This window comes from Nerophis lumbriciformis, linkage group LG03 (assembly GCF_033978685.3).
Source record: "Nerophis lumbriciformis linkage group LG03, RoL_Nlum_v2.1, whole genome shotgun sequence".
NCBI lineage: Eukaryota > Metazoa > Chordata > Actinopteri > Syngnathiformes > Syngnathidae > Nerophis > Nerophis lumbriciformis.
In genome coordinates, this window is record NC_084550.2 from 53,028,539 (window position 1) to 53,042,259 (window position 13,721).

At 40.9% G+C, this 13,721-nt stretch overlaps 1 protein-coding gene across 4 annotated transcripts in view; it reads left to right on the plus strand.

Moving 5' to 3' along the window:
• kaznb (kazrin, periplakin interacting protein b) overlaps positions 1 to 13,721 on the plus strand; it is a 351,940-nt gene that overhangs the window by 302,546 nt on the left and 35,673 nt on the right. For all 4 annotated transcript variants that reach the window (XM_061939051.2, XM_061939082.2, XM_061939067.2 and 1 more), the window contains one exon: positions 10,514 to 10,717. In XM_061939051.2, coding sequence (XP_061795035.2) covers positions 10,514 to 10,717 — 204 coding nt within the window. The remainder of the gene's footprint in view (positions 1 to 10,513; positions 10,718 to 13,721) is intronic.

Here is a 13,721-nt window from a genome sequence, read left to right on the forward strand (position 1 = left end):
AAAAATTCCCGGATTTCCCATAATTCCCGTTTTCTGGGACATTTTTCCCATTTAAAATGAATTGGCCATTTTTCAACCTATTCAAACACATTCCACCAAAAAATCCAGGTTTTTCCACAATTCCTGGTTTTTCCAAAGCCCTATTTCCACACTTTTTTCTGGCGACTACTCCTTCCACATTTTTCAACCCACTTCAACCGTTCCACCGTCAAAACCTTCCTCTTAATCCATGTCCATGTGATGTCAGATGAAACAAAAATTTAGCTGTTTGGCCACAATACCCAGTAATATGTTTGGAGGAGAAAAGGTGAGGCCTTTAATCCCAGGAACACCATCCCTACTGTCTAAAGAAATTCCCAGATTTCCCATAATTCCCGTTTTCTGGGACATTTTTCCCATTTAAAATGAATTGGCCATTTTTCAACCTATTCAAACACATTCCACCATTCCACCAAAAAATCCAGGTTTTTCCACAATTCCTGGTTTTTCCAAAGCCCTATTTCCACACTTTTTCTGGCGACTACTCCTTCCACATTTTTCAACCCACTTCAACCGTTCCACCGTCAAAACCTTCCTCTTAATCCATGTCCATGTGATGTCAGATGAAACAAAAATTGAGCTGTTTGGCCACAATACCCAGCAATATGTTTGGAGGAGAAAAGGTGAGGCCTTTAATCCCAGGAACACCATCCCTACCGTCTAAAAAAATTCCTGGATTTCCCATAATTCCCGTTTTCTGGGACAATTTTCCCATTTAAAATGAATTGGCCATTTTTCAACCTATTCAAACACATTCCACCAAAAAATCCATGTTTTTCCACAATTCCTGGTTTTTCCAAAGCCCTATTTCCACACTTTTTTTTTGGCGACTACTCCTTCCACATTTTTCAACCCACTTCAACCGTTCCACCGTCAAAACCTTCCTCTTAATACATGTCCATGTGATGTCGGATTAAACAAAAATTGAGCTGTGTGGCCACAATACCCAGCAATATGTTTGGAGGAGAAAAGGTGAGACCTTTAATCCCAGGAACACCATGCCTACCGTCTAAAAAAAAATTCCCGGATTTCCCATAATTCCCGTTTTCTGGGACAATTTTCCCATTTAAAATGAATTGGCCATTTTTCAACCTATTCAAACACATTCCACCATCCCACCAAAAAATCCATGTTTTTCCACAATTCCTGGTTTTTCCAAAGCCCTATTTACACCCTTTTTCTGGCAACTACTCCTTCCACATTTTTCAACCCACTTCAACCGTTCCACCGTCAAAACCTTCCTCTTAATCCATGTCCATGTGATGTCAGATTAAACAAAAATTTAGCTGTTTGGCCACAATACCCAGTAATATGTTTGGAGGAGAAAAGGTGAGGCCTTTGATCCCAGGAACACCATGACTACCGTCAAGCATGGTGGTGGTAGTATTAAGCTCTGGGCCTGTTTTGCTGCCAATGGAACTGGTGCTTTACAGAGAGTAAATGGGACAATGAAAAAGGAGGATTATCTCCAAATTCTTCAGGACAACCTAAAATCATCAGCCCGGAGGTTGGGTCTTGGGCGCAGTTGGGTGTTCCAACAGGACAATGACCCCAAACACATGTCAAAAGTGGTAAAGGAATGGCTAAATCAGGCTAGAATTAAGGTTTTAGAATGGCCTTCCCAAAGTCCTGACTTAAACGTGTGGACAATGCTGAAGAAACAAGTCCATGTCAGAAAACCAACAAAATTAGCTGAACTGCACCAATTTTGTCAAGAGAAGTGGTCAAAGATTCAACCAGAAGCTTGTGGATGGCTACCAAAAGTGCCTTATTGCAGTGAAACTTGCCAAGGGACATGTAAGCAAATATTAACATTGCTGTATGTATACTTTTGACCCAGCAGGTTTGGTCACATTTTCAGTAGACCCATATTGAATTCATAAATGAACCAAACTTCATGAATGTTTTTTGTGACCAACAAGTATGTGCTCCAATCACTCTATCAAAAAAAAATAAGAGTTGTAGAAATGATTGGAACTCAAGACAGCCATGACATTATGTTCTTTACAAGTGTATGTAAACTTTTGATCACGACTGTACATGTAGACTGCAATATGACGCCAGTAAACAACACCAAAATTTTAAATGTTCAAATGAAAATAAAGAACATTACACACGGCGCTCAAAAATCCATCTAAATGTTTTAGTACGACTTTGAAGCCGCACCGCTTGATGGATTGTCGGCCCATCACGGCTCGTCAGAGATACAAGTATTACCATACTGTGTGTAAAAGGACTGAAAATGGCACCCATTAGCCGACGTATTATCTGGCATTTTAATTCACAAAGACTTAAAAAGCTGCAAGAATATATTTGAATTTAAAAGGAGTTACAAAAAGAAACAACTGGAATTATATCAAACTGATTTTTGATTTTGATTGGAACGTGTCATTTTGAAAATGCTTAAACGAAAATTAAAAGTATGTTGGAGTTCGGGTGTTGGTGGAGGGAACAGTTAAAAAAGTCATCTAAATAATTTGTGTTAAAAAGGGGGCAGATAAATATAAGAATAGTATTCTTCCATCTGCTCCTTTCTGATCATGGAAATGTATAAGAAACAAAAAATGAAAGTGTCAACTGTATATGGCTTGTATATGTATTTTCATGAAAGGAATAAAAAGAAATGATGATGATGATGATGATGAATTCACAATATTATGCAAAAGCAACTTTTCTTATTTTCTGGTACCTGCTGATGTGTATTTTTAGAGCTGCATAAGTCCTGAAAATTTGCGCACGTCCGCCATTGTATTCCGTGGTGACGCCGTTGTCGATAAGCTTCTTCTTTTTTTTAATCTTCTTGTTATGGGACATTCACCCTCTGCTGTTGCCATTTTTAATATAAAGTAGTGTAAAGTTCTAACTTATATCTCTCTATGGAAGTGCTAAAAAACTACCGGTGTAGTGGGTTTACATTATTCACCCAAGAAACTGTAGTTGCTTCTGCCTTGGAGACTATATCTGCAAGTAATTTGCAAATATCATTATTTGACACTTGTTTATATTGGCAAATGTGTTTTAGACTGTAATTTTAAAGGCAACATTTAAGCGGGGACATTGCATTTTTTCAGGGGGGGGCCTGCCAAAAACTGATTCCCGCTTGTTAAAGCTGCACGCTGGTGCTTCGTCTGTCCACGACTTATTACTGCATGCAAGACAAACACTTTATATCCGTGCTTATTGTAAGGATAAGTCTTTGAAATGATTTAAGCCTTTGTCGTATAGGAAAAATGAAAGAGTTGGAATTTTTATGGTATTAATGAGATTGTGAAGGACTGTTTTTACTCTAAAACCTGCTACATACAATATTAACTGATCTTTGTTCATGCACATGCTAAATATTAATTAGGGGTTTGGATGTATTAATTAAATCAATGTGTTCTTGGTTGCCAAAAAGTGATTAAAAGTAATATTTTGATATTGACCGTCTGTGTGTGCATAATTTACTAGAATAACCTTAGGCTATGCACAGATGAGATGTGTGAATATCAAAATGTTATTTTGAATCACTTTGGCAACCACGAACTTGTCGTTTGAGGTGGATTTCGACTTTTTAAAGGGTACTTCAACACATAAACAGTACAGTATTATGAATTATGAAAAATACTTCCAAACTTATTGAAAATAAGATATTCTTCATCTCAGTATGTTAATAATGACTGAATTAATTAATTAATTACATATTACAAAACTGTTGTATACTAATTCATAGATGTTATTTTATTATATAAAAAGGTCAGTAAATGATTCTATATATTTGTAAACGCTTTGAAGTGGGAAAGGGGTAGGATTAAATAAGCTTTGCTTCTTCCTACTCCTTTTCGGGCATGATGTAAAATGAAATGATGAAATTGTGTGATGTATTATGATGTAAGTGTGTTCATGTTCGAAATAAACTAAAGAAAGAAAGTATGTACTTTGTAATCATATACGCAACTGTCTTAAGCAGACCTGGGCAAATTAAGGCCCACTAAGTTTAGCAATCTGGCCCGCCGGACATTCCCAAATATTTTTTTTAGATGTTTAAGATGGAAAGTGTAGCTGCCATTATGATGTGCAGTGATGTTTTCAAAAGACCGTAAGTCTTGAACTATACAAAGTATTTCAATGGTTGGAATCTGTGCTTTTGCATGATATACTAGTTACTATGGTCATCTAATGAGTTACTATGGTCATCTAATTAGTTACTATGGTCATCTAATGAGTTACTATGTTCATCGAAGTGACAGCAACTCAGACGAGGCACCAAGCAGTGTGGGTGGGAAGCGTTTCCACAGAGTGTTTCCAGAGCAGCCTGCCTGAAATGTGGGTGTCAGGGACCAACGCGGAAGGATATTTTTACAACAAAGTTCTAAAGCTTAGTGATGTATCAGATTGTAGGTGGGGTGTTTTTACCTTTCGCGTTTATATTTCGCTGTTTGTTGTATTTTTGTTGCGTTTAGCTTGATTGTAAAATATATCGATCGAGAGGGGGTGTGACGTTCAATATTCAGTGTTTTATCTGTCATAGTTAATATTGTAAATCCCACATTCTTTATTTTCATGTACATTCTGGGTGTCTCATTCAGTAAAGCAATTTAAATTCCATTCCATTTTTAAGGCGGTCTGTCATTATTGTTTTCAGCATTCAATCAGACATTATTGGGAGGTTTTGTATTAGTGTTCCTAAAAATAGATATTCCGGCCCCCAGACACATTTTTTTCCCTAAATTTGGCCCCCGAGTCAAAATAATTGCCCAGGCCTGCTCTTAAGGGTAACCTAATAATTTATGCACAAATGAGATGTGTCAATATCAAAATATTAATATTGAAATCTCCCATTTATGGCACTTTCAAGACGTTTGTACCGCCAAAATCAACAGTTATTAGTTGACGTTGGAGATTAAGGACTAGGGCAAGAATTTAAGCAACGGTAGTTTGTGTTTGGGGCACTTGTTGCTAGGGATGATGTTTGATAAGAAATTATCGAGTTCGAGCCTATTATCGAATCCTCTTATCGAACCGATTCCTTATCAATTCTCTTATCGAGTCCAGATAGGTTGTTGTATTTGGAAAAAAAAACACAATATTTGGTTTAACAAAAGCTCACTTTTATTATATAAGAAAGAAATAAAATCTAATAAATAAATAAATATTGACTGTTACCCCCCTAAAAACATAAAATAAATAAATATTGACTGTTGTTACCCAAAGGAAGGGGAAGTGCAGTGTCAACACCGTGTATGGTGGGGATGGTGCTCTGCTGACCTCGACTGCGGATGTTGTGGATCGGTGGAGGGAATACTTCGAAGACCTCCTCAATCCTACCAGCACGTCTTCCTATAAGGAAGCAGGGCCTGGGGAATCTGTGGTGGGCTCTCCTATTTCTGGGGCGGAGGTTGCCGAGGTAGTTAAAAAGCTCCTCGGTGGCAAGGCCCCGGGGGTGGATGAGATCCGCCCGGAGTTCCTTAAGGCTCTGGATGTTGTGGGGCTGTCTTGGTTGACAAGACTCTGCAACATCGCGTGGACATCGGGGGCGGTACCTCTGGATTGGCAGACCGGGGTGGTGGTTCCTCTCTTTAAGAAGGGGAACCGGAGGGTGTGTTCCAACTATCGTGGGATCACACTCCTCAGCCTTCCCGGTAAGGTCTATTCAGGTGTACTGGAGAGGAGGCTACGCCGGATAGTCGAACCTCGGATTCAGGAGGAACAGTGTGGTTTTCGTCCTGGTCGTGGAACTGTGGACCAGCTCTATACTCTCGGCAGGGTCCTTGAGGGTGCATGGGAGTTTGCCCAACCAGTCTACATGTGCTTTGTGGACTTGGAGAAGGCATTCGACCGTGTACCCCGGGAAGTCCTGTGGGGAGTGCTCAGAGAGTATGGGGTAACGGACTGTCTTATTGTGGCAGTTCGCTCCCTGTATAATCAGTGTCAGAGCTTAGTCCGCATTGCCGGCAGTAAGTCGGACACGTTTCCAGTGAGGGTTGGACTCCGCCAAGGCTGCCCTTTGTCACCGATTCTGTTCATAACCTTTATGGACAGAATTTCTAGGTGCAGTCAGGGCTTTGAGGGGATCTGGTTTGGTGGCTGCAGGATTAGGTCTCTGCTATTTGCAGATGATGTGGTCCTGATGGCTTCCTCCGGCCAAGATCTTCAGCTCTCACTGGATCGGTTCGCAGCCGAGTGTGAAGCGACTGGGATGGGAATCAGCACCTCCAAGTCCGAGTCCATGGTTCTCTCCCGGAAAAGGGTGGAGTGCCATCTCCGGGTTGGGGAGGAGATCTTGCCCCAAGTGGAGGAGTTCAAGTACCTCGGAGTCTTGTTCACGAGTGGGGGAAGAGTGGATCGTGAGATCGACAGGCGGATCGGTGCGGCGTCTTCAGTAATGCGGACGCTGTATCGATCCGTTGTGGTGAAGAAGGAGCTGAGCCGGAAGGCAAAGCTCTCGATTTACCGGTCGATCTACGTTCCCATCCTCACCTATGGTCATGAGCTTTGGGTCATGACCGAAAGGACAAGATCACGGGTACAAGCGGCCGAAATGAGTTTCCTCCGCCGAGTGGCGGGGCTCTCCCTTAGAGATAGGGTGAGAAGCTCTGTCATTCGGGGGGAGCTCAAAGTAAAGCCGCTGCTCCTCCACATCGAGAGGAGCCAGATGAGGTGGTTCGGGCATCTGGTCAGGAAGCCACCCGAACGCCTCCCTAGGAAGGTGTTTCGGGCACGTCCGACTGGTAGGAGGCCACGGGGAAGACCCAGGACACGCTGGGAAGACTATCTCTCCCGGCTAGCCTGGGAACGCCTCGGGATCCCCCGGGAGGAGCTGGACGAAGTGGCTGGGGAAAGGGAAGTCTGGGCTTCCCTGCTTAAGCTGCTGCCCCCGCGATCCGACCTCGGATAAGCGGAAGAAGATGGATGGATGGATGGATGGATGGATGTTGTTACCCAAAGTATATTAAGTGGGATTTTTCATAAAAACAAATATACACAGTAACACAAAAACAACCTGTCTCTGTGATCACTATAGGTGTATAAATAATAATATAGTGTTCAATAAAATCAGTCTCTTGGGCACAAAACTGAAAATAATACAGCTCTCCAAAAAATGCACTTCTGCTGCTATTTGACATAACTGTTTGTTATGATGCTTTGACATTTTTGCACTTTATTTCTTTATTGAAAGAAAATTCTATGAAGAGAAACGTTGTTTGCAAATGTGGTTACAATGTTAAAAAAATGAAAAGTTAAAGCTAAAAAAAGAAAAACACTTTATTGAGTTAACATTATTTCTTTATAGGGTGAAAGATGTGATGTTATGAGCTAGGGAATATTACAACTACACTACCCAGCATGCAACGGGAGTGACGAGCGTGCGCGGTAGTCCCGAAAAGTGTTGTTGCATGTCGCCACCCGGCAGCTAAGAATGAGGTTATGAGCACGCTGTGAAAGTAAACGTCAAGAACTCGGCCAACACGCCTCGTCTGCATTATTTATAATTAGACAGACAACACATATACAGTGTGATTTTGTTTTGTTTACAAGGATAGAAAAACAAAAGTTAAAAAAGGGAGATGTTGTATATATATGTATGTGCTGCGGTTGCTTAAAGAACGTTGCGACAGCTGCCGTAAAGGAGGTGCGTTGCTAGCCTGGTTGCTATGTTTCTGGTTGGTCGTAAAAGTGTTGGTCATGTGTTTGTACCATGCTCAAATCTCTCAGTAAAGTTATTCATTGGATTATACCTTTTGTTTTCAACTTTATTACACCTTGGAGCGCTTTTTCCGGTCCCTTGTTTTTCCTGCTTTCCCCATCTGCGCCTAATGACTGAGCTACGTGACGTCATTTCTTGTGATGTCCCACAAGGCATTTTTGGTCGGGACGGGATTCGAATAAAGAACCAACTCTTTTTTTTTACTATAGTGTTCTCCATAACGGGTATCGGTTCTCAAAAAGGGATTCGAGTTCGAGGACTCGGTTCTTTTCTTATCGAACAACCGGGAAAATCGGTTTGAGTATCATCCCTACTTGTTGCTAAGTAAATACGGATGAGCGGTGTGACATTCATAACGTATAGCGGTATAGCTCGGTTGGTAGGGTGGCCGTGCCAGCAACTTGAGGGTTCCAGGTTTGATTCCCGCTTCCGCTATCCTAGTCACTGCCGTTGTGTCCTTGGGCAAGACACTTTACCCACCTGCTCCCAGTGTCACTCACACTGGTTTAAATGTAACTTAGATATTGGGTTTCACTATGCAAAGCGCTTTGATTCACTAGAGAAAAGCGCTAGTAAGGCAATTTACTACACTTCATAATTAGAATCAGAATCAGAAATACTTTATTAATCCCCGAGGGGAAATTAAAATTTTCAGCACAATCCCATTCAAGAGCAGACAAACAGTACAGGGAGACAAAACCATACTTGCCAACCTTGAGACCTCCGATTTCGGGAGGTGGGGGTGGGGGCGTGGTCGGGGGTGGGGCAGGGCGTGGTTGGGGGCGTGGTTAAGAGGGGAGGAGTATATTGACAGCTAGAATTCACCAAGTCAAGTATTTCATACATTATATATATATATATATATATATATATATATATATATATATATATATATATATATATATATATATATATATATATCCTGAAAATATGCAAAAAAACTGTTTAGATAATTGATAGTTCAAACTTGCATAAATAAATATTAAGGAATATAACATAACTTGGCTTCTGAGAGCTTCAAAATGTAATGAATACAATGCTAAAGTTGTTGATAAACAAGCAATTATTTTAATAATTAAATGTGGTCATTTTAAATGAATTATTATGATAATTTAAAATTAATTATTTCAAATATGTTTATTTTAATGTATAATTCTAAGGGCTGGATGTAAAAAGGAGTCAGAAAAAAATACAAATAAAAATACAATTTTGATGTTTTTAGCAAAATATAGTAAAAAAAAAAGTTTTAATTTTTAATTTTTAATTAATAAATATATTTATTTTTAGGTAAGATAAACATAATAATACAATTTATCTCGTCTGGATGATTTAGTTCTTGTTACCCTGTTGTCCTCCCGTCGTGAAAAAAGGCTGTCCTCACTCAGGTCCGCATGGAGCTGGAGGGGGCGTGGCCTCCAGCTCCGGCTGAAAATCGGGAGATTTTCGGGAGAATATTTGTCCCGGGAGGTTTTCAGGAGAGGCGCTGAATTTCGGGAGTCTCCCGGAAAATTCGGGAGGGTTGGCAAGTATGGACAAAACAGAACAGAAAAAAAAAATATTCAGTCGAGATGGGGTCCAGACTGAGGCCAAGGAAAAGAAAAAAAAACTCAGCCATAGCTCACATAAACATGTGTGTAAGAGGGAAACATCAAAGAACACAAAGGACATTAAAGACATTAAAAGAGCAGAGCTGATGCAACCAGCCACTTCTACACACAGCCACAAAAGTAAAAAAATAAAACATAAAAAACATATACCGTATTTTTCGGAGTATAAGTCGCACCGGTCGAAAATGCTTAATAAAAAAGGAAAAAAACATATATAAGTCGCACTGGAGTATAAGTCGCAATTTTTGGGGAAATTTATTTGATAAAACCCAACACCAAGAATAGACATTTGAAAGGCATTTTAAAATAGATAAAGAATAGTGAACAACAGGCTGAATAAGTGTACGTTATATGAGGCATAAATAACCAACTGAGAACGTGCCTGGTATGTTAACGTAACATATTATGGTAAGAGTCATTCAAATAACTATAACATATAGAACATGCTATACGTTTACCAAACAATCTGTCACTCCTAATCGCTAAATCCCATGAAATCTTATACGTCTAGTCTCTTACGTGAAGGAGCTAAATAATATTATTTGATATTTTACGGTAATGTGTTAATAATTTCACACATAAGTCGCTCCTGAGTATAAGTCGCACCCCCGGCCAAACTATGGAAAAAAACTGCGCTTTATAGTCCAAAAAATACGGTACACTATGGTGGCCTCTGGGGTGTTCCAGGCCATCGTCTGCTGCGGTGGGTGGAGCATGGCCAGAGACAGGAGCAGACCCAACAAAGCAACCAAGAGAGCCGACTCCAACCCCGGCCGCCCACCAACTCTCGGCCAGTGTCCAGTCCGCATGGATGAGCGAGGATAAACGTAGGAGAATCCTTCTATATTTTAATCAATCCTAAAACATAATTTTTTCGTCCTTTTTCTACTCCTTTTTCCACCATTTACCTTTTTTGCGCCTGTCTGTTTTGGCGAAGAATTGCAACGTTTGTCACCTTTCGATGACATATCTTGTAGGTCGGATAAACGCAACTTGAACGTTCAGATTGCAGTCGGTTTTCAATACACATACGAAAGTGGCCTGGGTTGGGTTTGGGAAGAATCGTAATTGTACTTTTCACCTATACATGAAAAATTGTGTAAAATGTTCTCAAAAAAAAAAAAAAAAAAGTCCGAATTGACCAGCAGTGTGACCATAGATTGTTGTGTGTGTCCACCAGTGTTGTTGCACGAGGAGGTGGCCCAGCTGCAGGAAGAGGTCCAACTGCTGAGGCAAATGAAGGACATGCTGGGCAAAGATCTGCAGGATCAGTCCCAAGGAGGAGGAGGAGGCACCACCACCGGCCTGCTCTCTGCCGCGGAGCTCCGGGTTCAGCTGGGCGACAAGGAGCAGGAGTTGGACCGCGCCAAGGAGGCCTTACAAGGTCAGAGTGCTTGCTTTTTCTTTGTTTTTTTGTGACTTTCTGCTCTGTCCTAACACACTTGTAAGTTGTAACCCCACTGAGACGTAATCATAGGCCTTGTTCACACTGAAGGTCAATTCCAATTTTTTTGCCCATGTTTGACCTGTATCAGACTTTTTCATGTCGGTGTGAACAGTGCGATTCCAAATTTTGTATATCCGACCCAGGCCTCTTTCGTAAGTGGAAATAAGTCAGATATATATGCAATGTAGGGTTGTATGCTATACCGGTATTGGTATAGTACATTGATACTAATGAATCATATTCGGTACTATACCGCCTCTGAAATATACTGGTTCCCCACCCCCCCGTCTTCGTCACGTCGTGTCATTGCTGGTTTACGAGCAGAGGAGCAGGTTCGGCAGCGCACAATCACAGAGTACTTACAAGCAGACAGTGTGTAGACAGAAAAGGGAGAACGGGCGCATTTTGGCTTAAAAACTAACGATAAAGGTGAAGTTATAACACCGAAATCCGTAAATTCCTTGCAATAGCTCGTTGAGAAATGTTGTTCTTAAATTGATCGACAATTTGCTCACGCATTTGTTCACAAAGTGGTGACCCTCGCCCCATCCTTGTTTGTGAATGACTGAGCATTTCATGGAAGCTTCTTTTATACCCAATCATGGCACCCACCTGTTCCCAATTAGCCTGTCCACCTGTGGGATGTTCCAAATAAGTGTTTGAAGAGCATTCCTCAACTTTCTCAGTCTTTTTTGCCCCTTGTGCCAGCTTTTTTTTAAAACACGTTGCAGGTATCAAATTGCAAATGAGCTAATATTTACAAAAAATAACAAAGTTTTCCAGTTTGAACGTTAAATATCTTGTCTTTGCAGTCTATTCAATTGAATATAAATTGAAAAGGATTTGCAAATCATTGTATTCTGTTTTTGTTTACTATTTACACAACATGCCAACTTCACTGGTTTTGGGGTTTGTATTATAATTTCCATACCAAATATTACAAGGTGATATATTGGAGGAGGCTGCACTATATATCGCAACACAGATTTCAGGCCATATAACCTATCCCTAATCTTCAAAATAGCCGCATCAAAGCAATAACTGTAAATCCGGCGTTTTTCCGCCTGGGCCTTCTACACAGAACTCCGCTGACCAGGATCTTGCTGCAACACGGCATACTGCAATGATATTATTAGTGGTTGTGACCAACGTTCCCTCTAAGGTGCGCGCCTGTGCAACTGCGCACTGCTCAAGCGTCCTCTGCGCACGGCAAATCTATGCCACACACAAAATCAAATAAAAAAATTAAGCGCATAACAATTTTCGACACACGGACACGACAGAGAAAACCGTTTTCGTCATCATTGTTCAAATATTGTAACGTCTGTCGAGACGCTTTGAGGACATGAATTCCATCCATCACTTTACTGAGCAAAACTCTTTATTGTCAGCCATAAACACATCACCAAAACATTAGTAAAAAAAAATGATATCTAGCAAAAGTGGTCATTTTCTGCAATACAAACCAGACCAAAAGCAACTTTGTTATATCAACAGCAGCCGCTCGCTCTTTCTCACTTGCGCCAACACATGCACATATGGCACTTAGCCAGTGATGCGTTTACAGCCACACAAAAAGTCGGACAACTCCAACACCACACATAGTGTCATTCCAGGTCGTTACACTATGATTTACCAATCAAATGTGTGCTTATTCTAGTGTCATTTATTAGGAATCTTAATTTATAAATATTAATCATGAAATGCTGTTAGTATATTAAATATATACTAATAAAAATATATTTTTTACAAACAGGAAGTTGCAGGAATGTACACATGATCCCCTGCTTACATCTCATTGTGCAACATGTGAATGTTTTAATGAGAACTAAATGCAATGTCTGAAAGGGGTACAAATTATTTCCAAAGCAGGACCTCCACCCAGACAAACATTACAAGTACACAGTTCATGAAAAACAATATTTTTTGTTATTGTCATTGTAAGTGGGCCTAAACACTTATATTAGAAAATAACCTCATGGAAATGACTGCTGTCATTTGATTATAATAATAAGAGAATGTTGTCTGTCTATCTGTGTTGGCCCTGCGATGAGGTGGGGACTTGTCCAGGGTGTACCCCGCCTTCCGCTCGAATGCAGCTGAGATAGGCTCCAGCACCTCCCACGACCCCGAAAGGGACAAGCGGTAGAAAATGGATGGATGGATGGAGATTGAACTTATTTAGTCAGGTTTGGGACAGGTGTGCTGCTGGTGTAGCCACAGTGTGCACGTCTGCTGTTGCTCACGTGGGCTCCACTGAATGCTCAGGGAGTTTTTGCGTTTGCTCACACACATGAAAAATTAGAGGGAACATTGGTTGTGACCGTCTGGTGTGTCAAACACTTGCGGGACGGTGACATTTGCTTCCACCACATCAGGGCAGGAGAAAATAAGTGCTGTTAAAATAGACCTATGCCTTTTACACAGAACAAAGGCAAAGCGGGATATAGCTGCAACTATGCGCACTTCCACACAGTGATGCCGCATCCTGCAATCAGATAATACAAAGTTGCGTGTGGAGAATACTGAAACAGTTGATTGCAACTTTGCATTGCAGACAGACACTGCCTCGCCTTTATGCTGCAAAATGGTTGTCTTTGTCCCCCCCCCTGCTCTGCTTCAGTGTCATTCACACAGAACAGAAACATACTATTATTGCACTTGTTGTTTACTTAAAACATTGCCTGCACAGTTAACGAAGGTGTTTATTTTTGGCCCCGGAACAGACGAGTTTCCTGCGTTCTAATGTCAAACGTATCAACGTATGGGAGCGTTCTTTTGAAATATTAATGCTGCATATTGATGCAGACGCCAATTAGAATTGTTTCGGAGCAGGACAAAACAAGCCGAGACGTTACGCAACACGGCACAGTTTCGATCCAGTTAGGCAACAGTGTGTCGATGATGATGGCCTGGTAGTGTGTTGTGTAACTAAACAGGT